This window comes from Leptonychotes weddellii, chromosome 4 (genome assembly GCF_054177405.1).
Source record: "Leptonychotes weddellii isolate Sample4059 chromosome 4, ASM5417740v2, whole genome shotgun sequence".
Taxonomy (NCBI): Eukaryota; Metazoa; Chordata; class Mammalia; order Carnivora; family Phocidae; genus Leptonychotes; species Leptonychotes weddellii.
The window spans coordinates 78,178,846-78,205,265 of record NC_138372.1 but is presented as its reverse complement, the minus strand read 5'-3'; the positions used below and the strand labels follow the sequence as shown (position 1 = coordinate 78,205,265).

Below are 26,420 nucleotides of genomic sequence, written 5' to 3'. Positions count from 1 at the left end.
CTATTTATGACCATTACTCTCATTTCTAAAGTCTGTACTTTAGTTTGTCTCTGCAAGTTGGGCTATTTTGTTCTTCAAAATGATAAGAAATAAATATATTTCTTGAAAAACTTTTACACCTAACAAAAAGACAATTTCTTTTGTTTAAAAGTTTTTCTTTGTATTTACAAATGATTATGGTAAAACGGTACAAAGCACCACAAGGTGGTAACTGGTGAGTTGTAGAAAACCGATTTTAAAAAAAATTGCAGCACAGCTTCAAAAATACCACACCAGAAACAAAGCTTATTTCTGCATCCTGTTTATGTATTTTTTCCCATCATGCATAGGTACCTCTTTTATTTCAGTGAATCAAAAATCAAGCTACAGATCTATATAAAGGGCATCCCTTTTAAATAAATCACAATGTGATTCAAAGCTACAACTAACTGTTCAGATTTCTGTATGCTAAGTTATGAATCCACTTTCCATTCCAACTCAACTACTAAGGAAAAAAGGAGCAAAATGACTCTGAAATCTCTTAAAAGTGTATTTTCAGAAGATAAAAAAATGACACTCTCACTGTTGTACTGGATCTCCTGCTTTTCATTTGGAAACAAAATTCATCACAGCACAACTCAGTTTTACTGAGCAATTTAAAGCATCCTTTGCCTGTGTTAGAAAATGTTGAGAGAAAAACTTTTTCTAAGAAATCACTTTCACTGTGAAAGTGAAAATGGAACACTGGGCAGCCTACAAGGGAGAGACGTCTATTTTCATGGCATGTTCCAAATCGTGGAACATGTAGGTCCAGAAAACATATACAGTCCTATTATTTCTTTTGCTCTTGGTGAACTGCAAATACATATAAAATTAAGGGTAAGGAAAATTACTTCTTTATACTCTATTTTATTGAGTTGGTAAGAGTTTCCATGTATTTCCTAAAATCAGTTTTGGCTAACCAGGCAAACTCTTACACAATTTGAAAAACATCTCGAGTGATCTGCTTACAAATATTTCATTATCATATGAACATTTAGTAAATTAAGTTTGCTCTCTTAACATAAAAATAGACAACTGGAATGTCTTTATTTTTGTCCTCTGGAGCTATTACTTTTTTTATCGCCCTCTATTAAAAAAATTATGTTTATGAGGTAAAGTCAGAAATGTTGATTTGCCTTAGAGACGTTAGGAAAGAAGCACAATTTTAAAAATGCATCACCCCACCCAAAATAAATATAAAATACAATGGCACCACCCAGACAGACCTAAATAACATATATGTATATATATGCAATCTGATATTTTCCCGATACATGTGAAGAGAAATATGTATTTTAGATATAGACTCTTTATAATAATGAATCATTCTATGTGTTGCCCTGTACCTTGTTTTATTTATTATCATTGCATGAAAGTCTTACTCATGCTCTACCTGAAAACTGGCTATTGCCTGAGGACACTGTTGTCCCTACAGCACTCTTTTCTCTCCCACACTCCATGTACTAGTGGAGTTTGTGATGAGGTAAACGTCCTCACTACTATTTCCAGATCTTTGCTCCACCTACTCCCTCCCCCCCACAAAAAAAGTTCCTTTAAGTTCCCGGCCATCAGATTATTCCACCCTCTACCCATCTTGACTCCCAGTGCTATGACTCTGGATAGCTCCCCTCAGTCACTAAAGAGCATAGCCATGGGCTTCTCTTTCCACCTCTACCTTTTTCATGACTCTTAGTTTCAACACCCATGTGGGCAGTCCATCCAGCACACGGGCCTCTATCTGACAAGTTTATCTTGGATCCACCCCTACAGCCACACTTGAGACCTGCAGATGCCAAGTTCAAGCCTCTCACAGCCTGCGTCTCCCCTACTTGCTGCACTCACCCTCCTGCCAGAGCTCCGACCTACTAACCTTCTCACTTTTCTCCTCTTTTTCGGCCTCTATTACCACCTTTAAATCTTCATTTCCCACCGCGATAATCCCTGCTGTGCTCCTTTCTCACTCTGTCAGTACTCCTCTGACAACACCCCAAATGGCTCAATCTGTCTATTTCCTACCTTTTATCAAGTAGCTAAGCAAGACTAGAGAAAAACACACAGCGGTGCTGGTGGTTTTCACTTTAAATTAATGACTGCAGACTTCAAAGGGGCCCTCGGCACTGGCAGGCGATCACACTGCTCCCCTTTACAGCAAAAGGCCTTCAAGCAGAGTTGACTATGGTTGCTACTCCCATTTCTTTCCTTCCCATTCTCTCCTGAAGCTCCTCCAAACAGGCTTTCCTCCTCATTACCCTTCTGAGTGTCTTGGCTCAGTTACCAACTATCAGTCATAGCAGCATTTAACAGGGTGGATCACTCCTTCCTGTCTGAAATGCTTTCTTCACGCAGCTCCTAAGACAGTGTGCGTTTGCATCTCTCCTCCCATCCCACAGGCCACCCTCCTCAGCTGGAGCTACGCCCTGTGCCCTGCCTTTCAGGGTTCAGTCGTCAGACCTCTTCTCCTCTCCACCAGGTCTCCCTCTCCGGGAAAACTCATCCAATCTCATGGCTTTAAGTACCATACATAAGCAGATGACACCCAGAGTTTATCTTCCACCCCAACCTTCTCCCGAACTCTAGATACTCTACACTCTGCCCTGTATATTGCACTTCTGTCCTTCTCCCTGCTCCTTACACATGTCAGGCAGCTTCCCATCTGATGTGTTTACCTGACGTTCCCTCTACCAGGAATAATCTTCTTTTGAACAGTCCCCTGCCCCTCTCCTTCACTATTAAGGGCTCTGTCACCTTATGCAGAGGACTTTGCAAGCCCTTCTAAAATAGCACCCCCTTACCCTGCTTCATAGCATTCACCACCCTAAGACATTACGTCATCTATCTGTATGTTCATCTGCTTTATTGACTGTAACCCCTATTTGAATATAAGCTCCGCAGGGGCTGGGTATTTGCCTATGTTGTTTACTGTCTAGCACAGAGTATGCACTAAAACATTTATTGAATGATTTTTAAAAAAGATTTATTTATTTGACAGAGACAGAGAGGGAACACAAGCTGGAAGAGCAGCAGGCAGAGGGAGAGGGAGAAGCGGGCTCCCTGCAAGGAGCCTGATGCGGGGCTCGATCCCAGGACCCTGGGCTCATGAGCCGAGCCGAAGGCAGACGCTTAACCGACTGAGCCATCCAGGTGCCCCATTATTCAATGATTTTTAGATATGTTAAAGTTTCCTGGTTTATCTTCAAGAGGTGAGATTATGAGAACATTTCCAAGATAAGTTGTACATTTCAGTAATGTTTGAGGTTTTTTTACAATCAAATGTATTACTTTTCTTATCAGAACAATGGAAAAGAACACATAAAAATGTTAAAATTTAACAATAATGAGAAAGAATCAAATTATATGAATTTGAGACTATATATTTATGTAAACTAGTGAGAAGAAGTTTTATAAATAGACTGGTAAGACTTAATAAGGATGATATATAGGTTTTATCTTGAAACTGTTGATTGGTTGTGGCTGCTTGAAACACTATACTGAAAGGAACCCTGAAGCTAAACTGGGTCCTGCAGAAAAGAAGGATGTTTTCCAGGAAAATGGAAGGGGTGGGAATTGTGATTCTTGCCAAATAAATGCCACTCCATGACTTTAAATCTACATGTGTACTATTTCCAATCCTTTGTACTCAGCTGAGTTCTCCCAAGAATTCCGTATTTGTACCTCCCTGCCTATGTGAGATCTCTATAAAAATGTCTAATGAGAGATCTCAAACTTACTCATAAACAAAACAGACCTTTTGATCTGCAGTGCTCTTCAAAAAGAAACAAACATTATTCTTCCTCTAATCCTTCCTCTTTAATAAGGACACCTTCATTCACTAGGTTGCTCACGTAAAAACTCTAGGAATTATCCTTGATTCCTTTCTTTTACTCAACCCTGATCTAAACATTCATATCCATAAGCAGATCTTATTAGCTCTAAGCCCAAAGCATTTTCTAACTTTATCTATATCTCTCCAGGCTCTAGATGAGTACCTCAGACCAAGCCACCATGGCCTCCCATTTCATCGACTCTAATAACTTTCTAGCTACTCTGCCTTTTTGTACTCTTGCCCCCTTATAATTCATTACCTACATATCAGCCATAAGTAATTTTTAAAAATACAAATCAAATAATGTCACTTCCCTATGGTTTCTCACTGCACTAAAAATAAAACCCATACTCCTAATTCTGGCTCATTTTCCCAGGCCTATCTCTCCAACTTTACCTCAAACCACTCTCCTCTTACTCCCTACACTTCAGCCATATTGGCCAACATTATTTTCTCTAGAGGGTTTTGATACTAGCTGTTCCTTACAGAATGCTCTTCCTCTGACATTCCTGTGACATTCAGGTCAGTTTAAATGCCCCCCTCTCCAGAAAACTTCCCTTATCACTCAATCTAAAGTAGCAACCCAATCACTATATCCTATGTTAACTCTCTGCATACTACAAATAACTATTTGATATTTGTGTAGTTTATTTATTAATTTGTTTGTTATCTCTCTCTCTCTCCTACTATAATGTAAGATTGTTAAAACAGTATTGTATCACCACTCTGGTGAGAGGGTCTATTTAATAAATATTTGTTGAAAATATTTTGTTAAAAACAAATGTGTAATATTTCAGTAAAAAAGTTGTGGGTATGTATTTATTTATTCATATTTGTGGACTAACTGAATGGGAATAGAACTAAATAAAAATTCCCTATTTGGGAACAGAGAAAGAAATTCTCCAAGGTTGAAAAAACATGAATTTATTTTGATTCAAATCCAAAATACACAAACTTTTTGCCTGGCAGAGTCCGGTGCTGACTTACAACAATGAAAAAACAACTTGCCCTCATGGAGCATAAGAGAGAAGAAACGGGCTATTTCAATTTGGTAGGTAAATGCCATGAAAGGAATAGTAAAAAGTGCTATAGGTATATTCAACCCAGCCTGAGAGGTGGACGATCAAGAAATGCTTCCTGAAGAAAGGGCTGTTTAAACTGAAATCTGATCTGAAGGATGAGCAGTTATGATGGACATACTCGGAGGAGGAGGGAGACAGGCACTCAGTGTAAGAGTACTTTGGGGAAAGAAAATATGGCCCAGAATCCAGACAGCTCATAACATATTTTCAGGAAACTTAAAGTAATTTATTTTTTATTTTTTATTTTTTAAAGATTTTATTTATTTATTTGACAGAGAAGGAGCGAGAGAGCACACAAGCAGAGGCAGAAGGAGAGGGAGAAGCAGACTCCCCACCGAGCAGGGAGCCTGATGCGGGACTCGATCCCAGGACCCTGGGATCATGACCTGAGCCGAAGGCAGACGCTTAACGACTGAGTCACCCAGGTGCCCCTAAAGTAATTTAATATGGCTGGAGAGAATATCAATTGAGAAGGGATGAGAGAAAGACTGAGAAGTAAACGAGTAACATCATAACGCCCCATTGAGCAGTTTATTCTTTTCCTGAGGGTAAGAAAGTGCCACTGAAGAATTTAAAGCAATATAATATTTCCATGTACCATAATCTTCCTTTAAGAAAGATCACTGCGGCCACAGGGTGGAGAAGAGTTTAGAGAGAGACAGAGAAGCCAAGCTCTTCCAAGCAACAATTGATAGGAGAATTAGGATAGTAATAGTGGAGCCAAGGAAAAAAAAAAAAGCAATAATTAAGATCCAACTCTAAGTATAAGAAGCAACTAAAACTTACAATACAAAACAAAATACACACTGAACATGCAAATAGAGAGATACACAAGTTACCAAATCTATCAGGAGTTAAGTTTTATAGAATTCTGTGACATGTAAGCTGAACTTTCAAGGAAGTATAGTTAAGATTTCCAAAGATGGGGGCGCCTGGGTGGCTCAGTCGTTAAGCGTCTACCTTCGGCTCAGGTCACGATCCCAGAGTCCTGGAATCAAGCCCCGCATCGGGCTCCCTGCTCTGCGGGAAGCCTGCTTCTCCCCCTCCCACTCTCCCTGCTTGTGTTCCCTCTCTTGCTCTGTCTCTCTCTGTCAAATAAATAAAATCTTTAAAAAAAAAAAAGATTTCCAAAGATGGGGGTGCCTGAGTGGCTCAGGTGGTTAAGCATCCGACTCTTGATTTCAGCTCAGGTCATGTTCTCAGGGTCATGAGATCGAGCCCCATATCAGGCTTCAGGCTGAGCCTGGAGCCTGCTTAAGATTCTCTCTCTCGGTGCGCTCAGTCAGTTAAGAGTCTGCCTTTGGCTCAGGTCATGATCCCAGGGTCCTGGGACCAATGACCACGGCAGGCTCTCTGATCAGGGGGGCACTCTGCTTCTCCCTCTTCCTTTGCCCCTCCCCCTGCTCATGGGCATGCTCCCTTTCTCAAATAAATAAATAAAATTTTAAAAAAGATTCTCTCCCTCCCTCTCCCCACCACTCACATGCTCTCTCTCAAAACAAAAACAAAGATTTCCAAAGATGAAGAAACTTCCAAACTTTATAAGACTTTTACATAGCAGAGTTGCTTCCTAGTACAAATAATTTGAAGAAACTTAAAAAATAATCTGCATGTTTAAAATGTATAACCATTTTTAAAGGTAAGAACTTCAAAATCTATATTTATGACTATTTTATTTAAGATTATAATTCCTCATAATTAAGTATACTCTATTCAAACATAAGCTGTAAAAATCATCATAATCTGCCCTCTAGTTACCATTAGAAAGCAAGTTTTGCTGACAGTAAAATCATTATGGATAAATAAAACAAAAACAGTCAAATCAAGACATATGTATATATACTTAACATTAAATAATTAAGACTGTGAAAGAAAGGCAATATATTATTTCATTATTCTGATAAAAATTAAATCAATAATAAAATGTATTTCAGAGTGTGATAAATAGGAGATACTATATAATCTAATGCAGCAAATATTTATTGAGAATTTACAAACACACACACACACGCACACACTTTACATACATGTTCGCACAATAGAGATAAACTATACTAAAAGACAGACCCTTCCTCAAGAATTTTATAAAACTAGATAGGGAGACAGACACTTATATACCTCAATAAACATTTTTATAAGACTTTTGCAATGATAATGTAACTTTATAAATTAAATAGCTGTAGAAGAGACTTTAACATTTTTTTGCATTTGATAGTGTAAGATATAGAATAAGATTCTAACTATAGTTAATACATTTTACATTATTAGTGTTCTACTCTACAGATAGAATGTTGGATTAAAAAAGATCCTACTAATTTGGATTACAATCCCAAAAGATTAATTGCTAAATACCAAAAAGAAACATCAAAACCTAGACGAGAAATAAATGGCAAACAGAAAAAAATAGGAAGATGAAAAGAGAAATAATCTACATAGGAATTTGTTAAAGGCCAAAGGAAAGCCAACACAATCATAATTTGTATTATAGATCTGTAATTTAAGTAGCACATTTCTCACTTCTCATTTTAATACCTGAAAGTAACATATAACACTTACCTTACAACTATAAGCATGGCTATCAGGATCGAACAAATAGGATCTGCTATCATTAGACCAAAATTTTGCATCATGATGGCAGAGGCAATTACACCAATACTTCCAAGTGTATCTGCCAGAATGTGTAAAAATACACCTGGAAACAAAGCATAATCAGAAACAAAATAGTATCTTCTGATCAATGAAAAATACAAATATTTCTTAAAACTATATTCTTGACTTTATATATAAAAAACTAAATACCAATCTGGAAATCAGGAAGAATGTAGATTCATTGTTTAGTAATGAAGTAAGAGTACTACTTCTGGGAATGGAAATAATCTTTCCTTTTTCAAATCAGCAGGGTTCAAAATATCTGATTCATAAATTATACTTGTTCTTAATGATCCTTAATATTTTGGTATAACATAAATGAGGAAGTAAGTACAGAAATAAGTTGATTTTAAGCACATTCATCTCTGGTTAAAAGACTCCATAAGTTAATTAATAATTTGTTGAAAGAAAATGGCATTAGGCTGAAAGAACTGTTCAAGAAACATTGTAACTACAAATATATGTACACACAGAGCCCTCTGCTGGTAATTAAAATTATTACTACTTGAGACTAAATTTCCTATGGACTCTAACTCTATAAATCCTGGTATACTTATTAATTATCCTGAAGGTTTTGTTACCTAAATTATACACTAAGCTCAAACCTGATAAGGAAGAAAGTAGAGATCTGAATATTTAAAAGCAAATATAAAATATTTTTAAAACTTCTAATAAATAAATATTAAATTGTTAGGATACTGATATTCTGTCTTGAAACCTAGATACAATATTGTGATACTGTGATTTATAATAAGAAATACATATTTGGTCTTCATCCTGGTTTCTGGAAAACCCTGGGAACTTCCTAAGTGACAGTGACAAAGGTGTCTCTGGTTAATGTTAATATACTTTTGGACCCCACCTAAGGATGGGATACCAGGAGAACCAATCATATGATCAGAGGGTTGGAACTTTCAGTCCCAGGCCCCTCTGACCTCCAGGTATCAGAGAACTGCTTGCTTATGAGAGTACATTCTTCACGCCCCGCATTGGATTTGGGCACAGAATCTTAATTTGTGGTCAGAAGTGAGATCAGAACCAGAACCCATTAAATATTAACATTTAATAATTGACTGGAAAACCATTAAAAAAATCAAGAAGTTTAAAATACATTATTTCTTAAACAGACTTAAGACAACAAATTATTCAACATTTAGATCTTTAATAGGTAAAATTTACTGTATACAGACATTGTCTTTGAAACAAACTTAAACCACGTTCCTAAAAATAGAATATTTTAAAATAGCATTTATTCTATCTGAAAAGAAATAATACATAAAAAGCACATACCTACTTTAGAAATACTTATTCTACTTTATTATTCACTGGACTATTAAAGGCAAACCATTTTTTTAGGTGTAAAACACAGATTTACTAAAACTTGAAAACACCTTCTAATAATTTAAAAACAGACTATTACTGAGTCCAATCACATCTTAATGTGCTCTAGGAAAATATGCTTCGATTCATCTTCTACTGTGTAATTTTATATCAAGTATTATACCAAATATAATTCATCCTGCAGTACTTAATATACTTTTTCATTCGTATAGATTACTGACGTTTATAACTATTCTTCAAAAAGCTAATGGCTCTATTTCCTGTAACAAAAATATTATGCCAAAGCATACTTAGAGGAAAAAACTCTTCCTCTAGGGTATTTCAAATAGCAAAGAATTAAACAGACTAGTAAGTGTCAAGGCCACATTAAGTTTAAAAAATAAAACTGAAGAAAAATACCCATCAAAGTAGACTGAAGGGACCTACGCTTCAAAACTCTTAAGTGAAATGTGATTTTAAGCCCTTATATTCTTTAATCAGTGTTTTAGTAGGATCAGACATAAAAACAGCTCTAAATAATCGAAAGGAAAAAGAATCATTTGTTCTTGATTTTTCTTTGACTGAAAAGTCCCTGACTATATCTTATGTGCCGACCTGAAAAGTGGCTTTATTAGCAAGTGTCATTAATTACCTAAGCCCTTCTCACTTTCTAGTTAACTGTTTCAAGAAGAAAAATCACTAAAGAAAGAAGTTAAACTAGTATGTTTAACTTACATAAAAGTTGAAAGCCTTAGAAGACTTGGAAGGATACGAATATTTTAACTGCCCAAGAACACTCCAGCCAGAGACTATATATATATATAAAACAAATGTACTACTCTGCTAAGGGATTCTGACAATTTGGAATGCTATCCCCAGGACAGGGGTATATGGGAAATCTCTGTACCTTCTGCTCAGTTTTGCTATGAATGTAAAATTGCTCTAAAAAGTTAACTCTGTTATATTAATATTAAAAGATATATATATAATGCAAAGTGTGACCTTTGTCATATCCATAGGCATCAAATGATGATGGCTAAACAGGAGCTTACATGTCATGTAAAATGATACATTATAAAATTTTACAAAGCAGAGAAAATCAGTTTTGTCTGTGAATTATGATAGTTTCTTTGGGGTAGGAGCCAATCTTTGGCTCTGAATTTCTATTTAGACTTCATCATCAAAGTTTCCTAACTCCCAGCTCCCCACCTTCCTGCTTTTATTAGATTTTGACTTCAATCTGACTTTCTCAATAGCTTGTGATCCAATCTCTACTACGCCTATTTTTCTCCACTATTTCTTGATATAGCTCTTTTTTTTTTTTTCCCCCACTATGAATGTGCTCCTCCATATTGAGGAGTTTATTTCAGGAGGCTTAAATGTGTCCTCCAGTTACTAGTTTTCCATTTGCAAAATATATAGAATTGGTTTAGAACAGCATTTGCTGAAATAGCTTATAATCATGCATATGTAATGCATCTATATCCAATGCTATAAATTAGCCTTGATAATAGGAGTTTATTTTTAGTTTTGGAAATCATCACAAGTTGAGGGAAGGGAGGTTAGATCTGCCTTCCTAATTATCTTTTATACAAGCTGTTATGAAAATTACTTTATATTTTCTGAGTATCCATCAATTTATGGTGGCTGCAGCAGCCCAGTAGTTAGCTCAAGGATAGGGAAATCTGTCTGGTATTCAAAGTTTCCATGTGGGTACTCACACATGAAAACTGAGTTAACTGAATTTTTCAGTTATTTGCAGCATCTTCAATATGACCTCTGGCTAGAGGAAAGGATCAATAACAACAAAGCAAAGATTTAGAACCCAAATGACTCACATATTAAAATTATCAGATGCAAAATAAGAAAAATAAATTATATATATATATTCTTATTTAGTAATCCTATGGAGGCAAATATATTACTATGGTGTTACTATAGTCATTGGCATGGCTATTATTTATAGTTAAGCAGTACAGTTTTTAACTACCGTAATCTTATTAAATCTAAGGAAATAGCCAAGTGATAGTTAAAAGAATGTATGCTAATATAACTAATAGTATATATTTAAAAAGTCACAAAGAAAGATAATATTTTAGACACAAATACTGTTACATATTTTTCTTAAAGGAAAACTTCAGCTAGCTCAACACAATGAAACCTGTTTCATAAAACTGAGAAATACACAAATTACTTGTCATACCTTGTAAAATCTGTCTGCTGGGTCCTGCTGTTTCTTTTAAGGAGGGACCATCTGTAGAGAGTTAAGTTTAATTATTTTAAAATATATCTTCAATTACCGATTCAATTTTTGCAATTCAGAGAATTTTTCATTCAAATATATCATGAAGGATGCATGACTATACAGCCACATCAGATTTACAAAATTCTTTTTTAAATTTAATACAATAATTTAATGGAGACAGACACGGGCAATTTCAAAATGGTATACAGTATTTAGGAAATTATTATATCAAGCAATCTGGTAAAAATAGTAAATTAAAAACATTGTGAAAGTCTTCTACTATTCATAACATACCTTATACTACAGTTTGCTACACTAATTTTACAACTGGAAAACTCAGACAAAACAAATCTACTGTTGAAAGTTATAAGAAGTCCAAGAAATAAAGCCAGGACAGCATCCAGGATAACAGACTATGGCAAACAAGAGCTTTCCAATAGCTTCTAGATGGATGTGGCAAGCTTTTCAAACAGAAGAGATAAAAATACTTTTCATTTTGCCTTTATGATGAAAAAAATTTAAAAATACTGCAATTTCTATACTGACTCTGAAGATACTATCAGCTTTAACATAAAAGCAGAAAACATAGGTAAACAAGGTAAAAGATCAGCAATATTGAGATCATCAGGAGGCCTGACAAGCTTTCTGAACATGTCTAACAGAAAGCCTGCCTGGGGTCATGGTTCTTGGCCCATAGTACCGAAGAGCTGACATAGCCTTACTACAACTTTGATAGAGCCCGTAACAATGCCAGAAGAGGCATAAAAGCCTAAGGCTGCACAGTGATTTCTGTCTGGATATGGCACTGCTATGGTGGGAAGAAAGACACAGTCACCTTAAAAATCATGCTAATTGTCAAAAGTGTTAACTGTTCTAAAAATTCAGCTCCTGATCAAGGGAGGAGATTTGTCTATAAGTAGTAGATCCAGATAATGACGGTAATTTTTGACATAATTATTTGGAAAGGTGTATTCTGCTATATTAATATAATGGTTATGTAAAGTAATATAACTCCCACCTATGTAAAATCTGAAAAGTCCTTCTGGATATAAAATTTGTTATCTGTGGTAGACACTAGCTAGTTGTTTATCACCCATTTCTTCTTCTTCTTCTTTGGTAAACAAATAAACTACATTTCCCAGGCTCTCTTGAGTTATATGATATATGTAACAGTATTAAGCAAAGAAATATGACAGGTAGGGCATCTGGGTGTCTCAGTCGGTTAAGCGTCTGCCTTTGGCTTGGGTCATAATCCCAGGGTCCTGGGATCAAACCCTGTATCAGGCTCCCTGTATCAGGCTCCCTACAACAGGTTCCCTGCTCTGTGGGGAGCCTGCTTCTCTCTCTGCCTGTCGCTCCCCCTGCTTGTGCTCTCTCTCTGTTAAATAAATAAATTAAATTAAAAAAAAATAATTATGACAAGTAAACCACTTCTAGGCTCATAAAAATGTCCCATATGATCTTCTATGTACTCTATCTCCAGGTAGATGCAGGGAATCCAGTGGAGGTTCCAAGGGTCAAGAATCCCAGGGATGAAAGGAACCTAGATCCCTAAATTGAATGAAAAACAGCACCCACCCTCCTTTACCCCATCAACCCAAGAGCAAGATATAAACTTTTACTGCTTGAGTCACTGAGATATGAGCAGTTAAACCAAGCAAACAAAAACCAGCTAGCTTTACTGACAGTGTAGCATTTCAATAAATATAGAGCTCACAGCATTTCCCAGTGAGACTATGATGTCTCTTAAGAGCAAAATGGAATCATGGCCCTATTACTTTTGTATCCTCATACTGGCTAATATATACTGAAGGCAGAAATAATAGTAAAGAGAAGATTTTGGAGTCGGATTTCCTTTTTTTATTTATTTTAGATAGAGTGCAGGGGGGAGGGGCAGAGAGTGGAGGAAGAATCTCCAGCAGACTCCCCGCTGAGCGAGGAACCCTATGCAGGGCTCAATCCCATGACCCAGAGATCATGACCGGAGCCAAAATCGAGAGTGGAACACTCAACCAACATAAAAAACTAAGAGGCAGATGCTTCAACGACTAAACCACCCAGGCACCCCTGGAGTCAGATTTCCTTGTGTTTGAAGCCTAGCATTTCCTTTTACTAGTTGCTATGATCTCCATGTGCCCTGATGTCATATAAATTCTTCCTTGCCACTTATCCTTCTCCCCCTTGGTCAAAAAGAAAAGCTACCTTTCACCTATTTAGAATCTTACTACAGTGCATTGCTCAAGGTATAAAAAAAATTCTAGGGCAACAAACAAGGGGTCAATTGCAAATATTGGAGGTAATGCTACAAAAGCAACGACTCTACTGACTAGCTGGCAAATCCTTTTGTAAGCAACAGTTTCCAACTGTTTTTAATAGAATGCAAGGATTAGCTAATGAAGCTGCCAATTTATAGATTATCAAAAATAATTTTTGATAACAGATCACTAAGTAATTTTTGGAATGTAATTCTGAAGGTGTTCAAAGAATTCACCGAAACTGCTATAAACAGAATTTCTTCTATTTAAGGTTTCTTAGCACTTGCATTATAAAGCTAGAAAATAGGAACAGAATTATTGCCAAAACCTTTTTTATGCTGATAAGTGTCAGTGTCATTTTTCCATACACTAATAGAGAAAAAAAGAGCTCAAATTATTGCATTAATATATGTATTTTAAGTAAAACGTTGACTTTTATGATTATACATGCATCAACATTTTAAAAATAGAATTACTTTGACTTTTAGTAATAACTACAATAACTCCAGGGGCGCCTGGGTGGCTCAGTCGTTAAGCGTCTGCCTTCGGCTCAGGTCATGATCCCAGGGTCCTGGGATCGAGCCCCGCATCGGGCTCCCTGCTCAGCGGGAAGCCTGCTTCTCCCTCTCCCACTCCCCCTGCTTGTGTTCCCTCTCTCGCTGTGTCTCTCTGTCAAATAAATAAATAAAATCTTTAAAAAAAAAATAAATAACTACAATAACTCCATCCAAAAGAAATGTTTAAACACTAAGTCTTATGTTTCTAGATAAAAAATTTAAATTTATATACCTATTTTATTGCCAAGTAGAACACATGATCAATTAATAACTTAACCCAAATATAATCCCTTATTATAAAATTCTGTAATGAAAATAAAAATTCAAGGAGAAACAGGATGTTGTTAAATTTATAACTATTTACAAGTTTTGAATGGGTGAGAGTGGGTCTCAAACCACTAAGTTCTTTGGAGTCCAATGAATATATTTCAGAGTAATATAGAACTTTCATTCTAGGGGTACCTGGGTGGTTTAGTCGGTTAAGAATTTGACTCTTGGTTTTTTACAGTATGTTTTTTACAGTTCCTCTAAAGTTTAAAATAGAACTACCATATAATCCAGTAATCACACTACTGGGTATTTACCCAAAAAATACAAAACACTAATTTGAAAGGATATATGCACCACTCTTTACTGCAGCATTATTTACAACAGCCAAATTATGGAAGCAGCCCAAGTGTCCATCGACAGATGGATAAAGATGTGGTGTGTGTAAACACACACACACACACACACACACACACGTTGGAATATTATTCAGCCATCAAAAAGACTGAAATCTTGCCATTTGCAATGACGTGGATGGAGCTAGAGTGTATTGTGCTAAGTGAAATAAGTCAGTCAGAGAAAGACAAATACCACAGGATTTCACTCATTCATAGAATTTAAGAAACAAAACAAATGGGAGCACGTGGGTGGCTCAGTTGGTAAAGCATCCGACTCTTGATTTCAGCTCAGGTCATGATTTCAGGGTCATGAGGCCAAGCCCCACATCAAGCTCCATGTACTGGGCATGGAGTCTGCTTATGATTCTCTCTCTCTCTCATTCTCTCTCTCTATGCCCCTCTCCCCCAACTCACCCATGCTCTCTCTCAAAAAAACAAAACAAAACAAATGAACAAAGGGAAAAAAAAGAAGACAAACCAAAAAACAGACTCTTAACTAGAGAACAAACTGATGGCTACCAGAGGGGAGGTAGGTGGGAGGATGAGTGAAACAGGTGAAGAGGATTAAGAGTCCACTTATCTTGATGAGCACTGAGTAATGTATATAATTGTTGAATCGCTATATTGTACACCTGAAACTAATGTAATATGGTATGTTAAGTATACTGGAATTAAAAATAAATAAGAAGTAATAAATAAAACATACCAGTATAATAGTTACAAAAATATAGCAAATTTTAGAGACTGATAAATTAGGGACTTAATATTCAATTTATTTAATATATTTTATTTAAATATATTTTATATATAATTTATTTAATTTATTTAATATAATTTATTTAAAGATAATCTGACTGTGGTATCTAAGTAACTTCTATTAATCTATACTCCGAGCAGTGGGGAGGGGCAGAGAAAGAGGGAGAAGTAGACTCCCTGCTGGGGAGGGCCTCAATCCCAGAAGCCTGAGATCATGACCTGAGACAACAGCAGACGCTTAACCAACTGAGCCACCCAGGTACTCCAGCATACAAAGATTTCTAAGGGCACAAGGAAGTATCGGGTGATATTCACCAAAAATTACAATGAAAATATGCAAAACTGAAAACCCCTATTGTATTTTTATAAGCCTATGTAGGACAAAAGGCCTTATTGTACTTAAAAAACGCACCCAATCTCGTCTGTACTTAAAAAATTATAATTTTCATTTGCTAAAATGCAATTGTTTCTCATTCACTGAAGCTCATTTAAAATGGTAGCACACAGTATAATATACTCACTGAAAAACAGCTATATCCTTGGCATTATACTGAGTTAATTTCATTATATACTAAAAATGAACAAGCCCTGCGAACCATTTAGTCTGATTCATTAGAAAGGAAGTTGATTACAAAACCTTTTGAAGAAATTATCTCAACTAAAAGAGTAATCTATACAAAATTTCTGTATATTTGGAAGGCTGTCCATTTGAAAGTATTTTGGCTGTACTTACCATGAGAATGAAAGTGTCCATGTCCATGAGCATGATCATGACTATGTGCAGCACCATGTTTCAGTTCATGACTGTGGCAATGATCTCCATGGCCATGTGCCTGATCCAGAACACCATTAAAAAGGGAATGACTGTGTCCATGGCCTAAAAAGTAGTTAGAACAAAAAGTATGTAAAACTATATTATATAAATGGTTACAATAATACTGATATCAGTGAAAAGAATTAGCTCTAAAAAGAGATTCAATTAAGTAAAGATCTACTTGTAAAAAGTATTATAGATTCATTAAAACTGACTGAGTTCCTACCATGGAGTATGGGAAGGAAATGAAATATGGAGGGAAGTGGTAGACTTTACTGGAGATGAAAATAAGTGAGAAGTACACAGAAATATTTAGAGATTAGACAATGCAATTCATTCATTCATTCATTCAGGAAATACTTATTTGAAACACACTATGTTATAGGCACTATTCTAGGCACTGGGGATAAAGCAGTGAAGACCACAGACAAAAATCTTAGCTAAAACTTTGCAAAGTACTATTACATAAACTATCAAAGTAAAACAAAATGTATGCATACGGTCACTTTGAGGCAGTGGTAGGGAAGGCACTGTATTTGATAAAAGATCAGCAGAATTACATTATAGCAGGTAGAATCCTTAGAAAAAACAAAAACAAAATAATGCAACAAACTTTGAAGGGAGAGGTAAAGTAATGATACCAGAGTCATTATAATATAAAATGTCCAGTTTTCAACAACGACAAAAATTGTAAGACATGCAAAGAAAGATGAAAGTATGCTACATACATAGAAAAAAAAAGCATCCCACAGAAAATGTTCCTGAAGGAGACCCAGATTTTGGACAAAGACTTTATTTAAATCAGCCATTAGAATATGTTCAAAGAAATAAAGAAATCCATGTCTAAAGAATTAAAGTATAACAACAATAACTCACCAAATAGAGATTATCAATAAAGAGAAATTATAAAAAAAGAACCAAACAAAAAATTACGGAATTAAAGAAATATAGTAACTGAAATAAAATATTTACTAGAAGTGCTCAACAACAGATCTGAGCTACAATTATGCAAACTTGGAAGATGGATCACTACAGACTGTCCACTCTGAGGAGCAGAAAAGAAGAAAATTAAGAAAAATAAACATAGCCTTAGAGACCTGTGGAAACATCAAATGTACCAAATTAAGCATTAAGGAGTCCCCAAAAAAAGAAGAGACAGAAAAAATATTTGAAGAAATAATGGCTAGAAACCCCAACTTTGATGAAAAATATTAATCTACACATTCAAGAAACTTAGGAAAATCCAAGAATTAACTCAAACAGAGCCATATCTAGAAACATCACAGTCAAACTGATGAATGTCAGAGACACTGGAAGTTGTACACCAAGATAAAAATAACTTACCATGTATAACAGAACTTGAGTAAGATTAACTGGTGACTTCTCCACAAAAACCATGGAGGCCAAAAGCCAGTGGGATGACAAAATCAAAATGTTAGAAAAAGACTCAACTAAGAATGCTAAACGCAACTGTCTCCCTTAAAAATAAAGGAGAAATAAGATATTATCACATAAACAAAAACACTACCTGCAAATGAAATGAAAGAACACCAAACAGTAACAAAAATCCACACAGAGAAATAAAGAGCACTGGTAAAGGCAATTATGACAGAGGATAAATATATTTTAAATTTATGACTCGTTTCTTTTCCTGTATGTTTCAAGAGACAATTGTATTAAGTAATAATTATAAAACTGTATTGATGGACATCATAAAAGCATGAAATTTGTATGACAATAATAGTATGAAGAAGAGAGGTGAACACGGCGGTATATTGGAGCAAAGGTTTTGTGTATTACTAAATTACTATTAATCTGAACTAAACTGTTTTAAATTAAGATGCTACTTGTAAAAGAAACAAGAGAAGTAAAAGTACACTAGAAAGTATTATATTTAAAAAACAGGAATCAGGGAATAGAGTAACAAAAAGGACAGAAGATATAGAAAACAAGTATTATAATGGCAGATGTAAATCCTACCTTAGTAGTAATTACATGAGATGTAAATTGTTTAAATATCCCAATCAAAAGACAGAGATTGCCAGAATGGATAAAAAAAAATATGATCCAGTTACATTCTGTCTACAAGAGACACACTTTAGAGTCAAAGACACAAACAGGTTGAAAGCAAAAAGAAAGGAAGAAAAATACACCATGCAAGTAGTTAAAAAAAAAAAAAGCTGGAATGGTTATCATAATGTCAGACAAAATAAACTGTAAGCCAAAAATTACTGTAAGAAAAAAAGAACATCATATAATAACATATTCAATCTATCTGGAAGATATGACGATTATAAACATATTGCACTGAACAACACAGCTCCAAAATACATGAAGGAAAACCTAAAATAATTGACTGAAAAAATATATAATTCAACAATAATAGTTGGAGACTTCAATACCTACTTTCAATAACAAATAGATAACTTGGCAGAACATCAACAAAAAACTAGAAGATTGAACAACTATGAACAAATTAGACCTAACAGACATCTATAGAACAAAGAGTACATATTCTTCTCAAGTGTACATTTATCCATGCAGACCAAATGCTAGGTCATAAAATAAGACTCAATAAATTGAAAAGAACCTGAAATCCTAAAAAGTGTGTCATCTGATCACAATGGAATTAAATTAGATTATTAACGACAGAAGAAAAATGGAGGACACACTCTTAAATAACTAATGGTTCAAAGAAGAAATCACAAGGAAACTGAAAAATACTTTGAGATGACAAAAATGATATGAAAAAACATGACATACAAAACTTACAGATTATATTTCAGCAGGGCTTAGAAAAATATTTCCCTATGGTAAAAAAAAATCTCAAATCAATAATCTAATTTTCCACCTTAAGAAACTAAAAAAAGAAGAACTAAAGGCAAAACAAGGAGAAGAAAGGACATAAAAAATATTAAAGCAGAAATAAAATTAAATAGAGAAGAGAAAAACAATGGGAAAAAAAATCGATAAAACCAAAAGGGCATTCTTTAAAAAAAAATAAACAAAATTGATAAACTTTTAACTAAATTAACCAAGAAAAAAAATGACAGAAAGCACAAATTACTAAAACTGGGAAAAGAGAGGTCTTCACTACTGACCTTATGGAAATAAAATAAATTTTTAAAAAGACATACCATAAACAAGTAAACAAGGTAATTTAGATGGGATGGACAAATGGACAAACAAACATTCCTAGAAATACACAAACTATTGAAACTGACTCCAGAGGAAACAGGAATCTGAACAGACCTATAATACGTAAAAAAAAAAAAAAAGAAAGAAAAATTTAAAAACTTCCAAAAAAGAAAAGCCCAGGCCCGGATGACTTCATACTGAACTCTGCCAAACATTTAAAAATACCAATACTTCACACTCTTCCCCACCTACCCCCTTAAAAAAAATAAATAGAAGAAAAGAGAACACTTCCCAACTCATTACAAAAGGCCAATATTATCTTGATACCAATGTCAACCAAAGACATCAAAAGAAAAGTACAGGCCAAAATTCCTTAAGAATACAGACACAAAAGTTTTCAACAAAATACTAACAAACCAAATGAAACAATATATAAAAAAGATAAACCATGGCCAAATGGGATTTATCCTAAGAATGAAAAGGTGGTTTAATATCCAAAAATCAAGCAATGTAATACATCATATTAATAGAATAAAGGATAAAAACCAACTGATCATCTCAAAAAATGAAGGAGAAAGTTGTGACAAAACCCAGTACCCTTTCATGATAAAAACACCTAGTAGGCTAGGAATAGAAATGAACTCTCTCAATCCAATAAAGGGCATTTCTGAAAAACACATGGCTAACACAGTTAACATCATATTTTTTTTTTTTAAAGATTTTATTTATTTATTTGAGAGAGAGAGAATGAGAGACAGAGAGCATGAGAGGGAGGAGGGTCAGAGGGAGAAGCAGACTCCCCGCCAAGCAGGGAGCCCGATGCGGGACTTGATCCCGGGACTCCAGGATCATGACCTGAGCCGAAGGCAGTCGCCCAACCAACTGAGCCACCCAGGCGCCTGCTAACATCATATTTAATGAAGAAAGACTGAATGCTTTCATCATAAAATCAGGGAAAAAAAGTAAGGATGTCCTCTCTCACCACTTCTATTTAACACTGTACTGAAGCAGGGCGCCTGGGTGGCTTGGTTAAGTGTAGGACTCTTGGTTTCAGCTCAGGTCATGATCTCAGGGTCGTGGGATGGAGCTCTACCTTGGGCTTCACACTCAGCAGGGAGTCTGCTGGAGATTCTCTTTCTCCCTCTTCCTCTGCCCTTTCCCCCACTCACGTGTGTGCATGCTCTCTCTCTCTCTCTCTCACAGAAAAATAAATAAATCTTTAATATTGTGCTGAAGCATATGATCAGGGCAATTAAGGAAGGGAAAAAAAGGGCATTCAGATGGGAAGGGAAGAAGTAAAATCATCTCTATTTGCAGATGACATGATACTAAAAAATTCTACAGAATCCACTGAAGATATATTAGAATATTGAACAACTTCAGCAATGTGGCAAAACACAAGATCAGTATCCAAAAATGAACTGTATCCCTAAACATTAATAAAGAACAATCAAAAAATGAAATTAAGAAAACAATCACATTTACAATAGCAACAAAAAAAAAGAAAGCCTAATTGTAAAGTTAAGAAGTGTGAAACATGTACACTAATAACTTATAAAACATGCTGAAAGGAATTAAAAAAGCTATAAATAAATGGGAAGGCATCCCATGTTCATGGATCAGAAGACTTAACATTGTTAACATGACAATACTTCCCAAATTGATCTACAGATTCAACACAATTTCTATCAAAATCCCAACTGCCTTTTTTTTGCAGAAATTGACAAGCGGATCTTAAAAAAATTTTTTAAAGATTTATTTGAGAGAGAGAGAGTGCATGCACACATGGGACTGAGCAGAAGGAGGGGCAGAGGGAGAGGGAGAGAGAAACTAATGCAGACTGCACTGAGCAGAGCGCGGGGCTTGATCTCATGACCCCGAGATCACGACCTGAGCCTAAACCAAGAGTCGGATGCTTAGCCAGATGCACCACCCATGAGCCCGTATATGGAAATATAAATAAGTAAAATAATCTTAAATTAGTCAGTAATAGGTAAAATAATCTTAAAAAAGAAGAAGAAAGTTGGATAACTCACATGTTCCAATTTGAAACTACCTTAAAGGTACATTACTTTTTTTTTTTAAAGATTTTATTTATTTGACAGAGAGAGACACAGCAAGAGAGGGAACACAAGCAGGGGGAGTGGGAGAGGGAGAAGCAGGCTTCCCACGGAGCAGGGAGCCCCACATGGGGCTCAATCCCAGGACCTTGGGATCATGACCTGAGCCGAAGGCAGACGCTTAATGACTGAGCCACCCAGGCACCCCTCAAAGGTACATTAAACAAGTAGGGTACTGGCATAAGGATAAACACAGGATCAATGAAACAGAGTTGAGAGTCCAGAATAAACTCTCACATTTTTTTTTTTAAAGATTTTATTTACTTATTTGAGAGACAGCATGAGAGCGGGGAGGGTCAGAGGAAGAAGCAGACTCCCTGCTGAGCAGGGCACCCAATGTGGGACTCGATCCCAGGACTCCAGGATCATGACCTGAGCCAAAGGCAGTCGCTTAACCAACTGAGCCACCCAGCCACCCCTAAACTCTCACATTTATGGTCAACTGATTGTTGACAAGAGTGCCAAGACAATTCAGAGGGGTGAAAATAATCTTTTTAACAAATGGCGCTGAGACAACCAAAATCTATATACAATAAAATATTGGGCCCAAACCTCACACCATATACAAAAATTGACTGAAAATGGATCACACACCTAAATGCAGACCTAAATGGATACATTTTAACCATAAAATTTAAGGATGGTTCCTTATAAGAAATCTATCAATGTAATTACAAATTTTAAATTAACTAAGGAGGAAAAAAATGATTACTTCAATAGATTCAGGAAGAAAAGTAATATCCTTAACTTGATAAAATAGTTTCATCAGAAACAGACCATAAACATCAGACCAAATGGTAAAACTTTAGTAACATTCTTCATTGACTTAATGAAGAATGCACATTAATGTCACCTGGAGAGCTTTAAAACATGCTGATGTTTGGGGCTTCCTCCAGGGATTCTGATAAAATGTTAAGTTACTCAGGTGATCATCCACGTTGACACAAGGATACAAACTAAGTATTTCCAATCAACACTGTGCTAGAGATCCTGGTTATGCAATAAGACAAGCAGGAATAATAGTTTTTATTCTTAATAGTAATAAAAACATCCAACTACCTAAAAATGAACTGACCAAAAAATACGAAGATCTTTATCAATATAGCAAAGACAATTTAGTAAAAGACATAAAAATTCTTTTATGCATTCCCAGTCAAAATCTCCAAAAGATTTTTCATACAACTTGACAAGCTGATGAAAAAACCAATTGAGCAAGACAGGCCCAAACAACTTTGAAAGGCAATTTAATATAGGCTAAAAGTGTTCTTTTACCTCAATGGGGTAAAAGGCAGGTTAATAATTGGTGCTTGGAATACTGCTTATTCACACTGAAAAAAAAAAAAAATTAAGTCGTAACTCACTCCATTATGAAAACAAATTACATATAGATGAAGGAACAAATGGATGAGGGAAAAAACCCTGACATTTTAACAGCATTAAAATATAGGAGTATACGTTTATGACTCAGATACAGGAAACATCTCAAACAGTAGAAAACACGCCAGAAAAAATGTAAGAAACAGTAAGACTATATCCAAATTAGAACCCCTATATAAAAGTTTAAAGATAAGCCATAGATTGGGAAAAGTTGTTTGCCACACATAAAACAATTAGTATACAAAACATATAAAAATTATTATAAATGGATTAACAGGAAGACCATAGAAAAACAAGCAAAAATAAATAGACAATTCTAGGAGAGGAAAAACCTGAGTGGCCTAAAAACATACAGAAAGATTTTCAACCTCACTACTAATCAGAGAAATAATAAATAAAATGAGATAACATATTTATCAAAGTATTAGCAAAACAGTTTTAAACCCATAATAATAAGTTTTGATGTAAGTGGGATGAAATTAGTACTGGCATTCATTGCTGGGATAAATGTGGATGAGTCATTTCGGAGGGCAATTTGCCATTGTCTATTGAAACTAAAAACTGTACTTCCTGTGTTCCAGCAACTCTACTTATATTCCAGCACAGTGAAATTCAAAGCACTTTCTGTGATGGACATGTTCTATATCTGCTGTCCAATATGATAGCCCTATGTGGCTACAGAGCACTGGAAACATCGCTAATATAACTGAAGAAGTGAATTTTTAATTTTATTAAATTCAATTAACCATAATTTAAACTTAAATAGCCACATGTGACTAATGGCTACCAAATGGGATGGCACAACTTAGGAAAAACACTTGCATATGTTCACAAGGATATGCTTCATGTGGAAAGGACTTAAAGTCTATACACAGAAGACCAGTTTAAATAAGCATAGTATCTCACACCGTGGAGTTTTATGTTAACAAGAGAAGGCGGACTGACGTATACCAAACAGAAGGATCTCAAAAACAGATGGTAGAATAAATTTCATACCCACATACACTATAGTTTTTAGTAACTAGATTTGTTTTGTGGTTTTTAATGTTTATTTGTTGGTTTTATATAAATGGTGTCATACTAAACAGATAAGCTACAGAGGTCTGGAAGGATCCACACCAAACTGAGAACATGTATAATCTTGAGATGGCACTTGGATGGAGGAACATGGAGAAGTGGGAGTGATAGCTCAGAAAGACATTAGTAAGAGTCTATTAACATATTATTTCTGTTATTAAAAATCAACACAGGCTTTAATTTTAAAATTTATTAGTTGTTAGAAGTGATAATTATGATGGAAAAGAGAAAAATGAAGAAACAAAGGGTTCTAACCATCATACCAGAGCCATGAGAATGTCCATGACCTCCATGCTTGAAAACAAATATTCCTACTAGGTTTACCACAAACCCAAGAATTGAAACAAGAAGCAGTCTCTCATGGTGTACATCAGGAGGGGCTAATGCTCTCTAGAAAACACATAATACAAACAAAGAGCATTGATATAATTTCTGATTGATCAACTGGTAAAAACAAAAAGCAATCTTTAAAAATTTTTGATTATTTTCAAAATTAAAAGCATTCTAAAAATATATGCCAAAACAGTTTATAGGAAAAAATAAAAAAAAATAGTGCTTACTTACTGCAGACAAGATAAAATTATTATTTTTAAAGAAACACAAATATTTAATAGCATGACTGTTTGGTCTAAAACCTATCCCTCTTTGGTATCTTAAATAATATTGCCATTCATTTAAAGTTCATTGATCTTTCAATCTTCTCTTTATTTTTTTTATTATACCAAATATTAAAGTTCAATGGCAAAACTCTCAGATTCTATTTTAAGAACCCTTCCCGACAGACCTCACTCCCAGATCGTGCTTTTACTTTTCACAGAGTCAACACTTCATTCATAACCTATAAAGCACTTTCATTTAGTTGTTTTCAATTTCAAGTAGTTTCACGTATATTTAATTTTTTTCAACTATTTTGTAAAGTCCTCTTACATAAGATTTTATCTGACCCAAGACTGTCCTCAATACTTAATAGCGTGAAAGCAGCTCTGTACATGTATCTTTAGTTCATAAACATTTTCATTACAGAAGTGTAATTTACTGAGTCTAATCATTATTTACAATACCTCAACTCCTTCTGAGAAAATAAAAAAAGCAGTGAAGATCAAAAATAGGCCATTGACAAAGCCAGCCAGAACTTCCGCTCTAACATACCTAAAGAAGAGCAAAGTAAAAAACTGAATTATTATTTCTTAAAAGTCAAATCATTAATTTATACACATTCAGAGATTCTAAACCATATTGTATGGTTATAAGCAGCCAGCAAAGTCCTAGTATTTATAGTATAATTAATGTGTTTTATTCTACATATATTGTAGAAACGAGGAAATGAATTTAATCATAATGAATTATATGTAATAGCACAATACTGCGAAATACATCCATTTCTACAAGCCAATAAAGACCTTCTTAGAGTAAGTAGATTTAGAAAGACCTTTCACAGAAATGTAAATCTCAAGTTGCCCCTGGAGAAGGAATAACTGGACTAGACAAGTAGGCAAAGAAGGAAGGATCTAAAGATAAAAAGTAGAAGAAAAGGACTTGAAAGAGGGGTTTTTCTAACTTATTAATTGCTTCTTTTCTAAGAATTTCTTACATTTTTTTGTTTTGTACCTTTCTGCTTTCAAATATTTAGAAAATGGAGCTTTGAAGGAAAATAAAATTATTTCTGAAGTACCCCAGAGACAACTTGAAAGTTATATTTCTATCACTCTTTTCTAAGATTAAGAAATTTAACAAAACTTTTCAATTACCTATTTTTAGAATCAATTCTAGCTTCACATAATACTAATTAAACTATTTTTTAAAATACCTGTCTTTTTCTCCATGGACTTCTGAAGCTTTCTGTTTCCTACCTGTGTGAAGCATGGGGAAAGATTTTATTTTTTCCATAAGGTACTATTTGGCTTAGTTAAAGTTATTAGAAACAACTTTAACTTGGCAGTTTTACATGTCCTAACATTATTCAAAGGGTGCTGACAGCAGTTAATCACTCTGGTCCTTAAACAATATAATAGGAGCATCAAAAACACTGCTTTTTCTAGCTTTCTATGTCAACTTCTAGATAATACAATTTTTACTATAAGAACTATGTTTAAAGTAAAGAGAACAAACTCTTTAAAATGCACTCTATTCCGTCAGGTTGGAGTTTGCTCTGTCAGTACATTCCAACATAGTACATATTTCTGCACTCAGAAATAATGCATACTTCTACCTTCTAACACATACAAATGAATTAAATTTACATAATATTTGTCAAAGCATATGCCTTTTTATTTTTCACGAGAGAACATTCATTGAATTCTGCTGGCTTTCCATAGTAAACACTTAGGAATTTATCTAATATATCAGCAGGGTTACTAACCTCAAAACGAAAAGCACTTTCTTTTAGCCCACTCTTCTACTCCCTTAGCTAATGCTTGATTGAAAGTCCTTTGTCCTTGAGTTCCATTAGATTTCAAGATCAAAGGTAGGAATGTTTTTCAGGCGTCTTTTTGTCTCTAATGCCTAGCTTAGTAGGTGCTCC

At 34.9% G+C, this 26,420-nt stretch overlaps 2 protein-coding genes across 4 annotated transcripts in view; both read right to left on the bottom strand.

Moving 5' to 3' along the window:
- The window catches only part of VCAM1 (vascular cell adhesion molecule 1), a 226,790-nt gene that overhangs the window by 78,372 nt on the left and 121,998 nt on the right, over positions 1-26,420 (bottom strand). The gene's annotated exons all lie outside the window — the stretch shown is intronic.
- Positions 1-26,420, bottom strand: part of SLC30A7 (solute carrier family 30 member 7) — an 86,360-nt gene that overhangs the window by 42,595 nt on the left and 17,345 nt on the right. For all 3 annotated transcript variants that reach the window (XM_006728174.3, XM_081817051.1, XM_081817052.1), the window contains exons 4-8: positions 24,961-25,048; positions 24,163-24,289; positions 16,107-16,250; positions 11,099-11,149; positions 7,483-7,618 (exon numbers count right to left, since the gene is read on the bottom strand). In XM_006728174.3, coding sequence (XP_006728237.1) covers positions 7,483-7,618; positions 11,099-11,149; positions 16,107-16,250; positions 24,163-24,289; positions 24,961-25,048 — 546 coding nt within the window. The remainder of the gene's footprint in view (positions 1-7,482; positions 7,619-11,098; positions 11,150-16,106; positions 16,251-24,162; positions 24,290-24,960; positions 25,049-26,420) is intronic.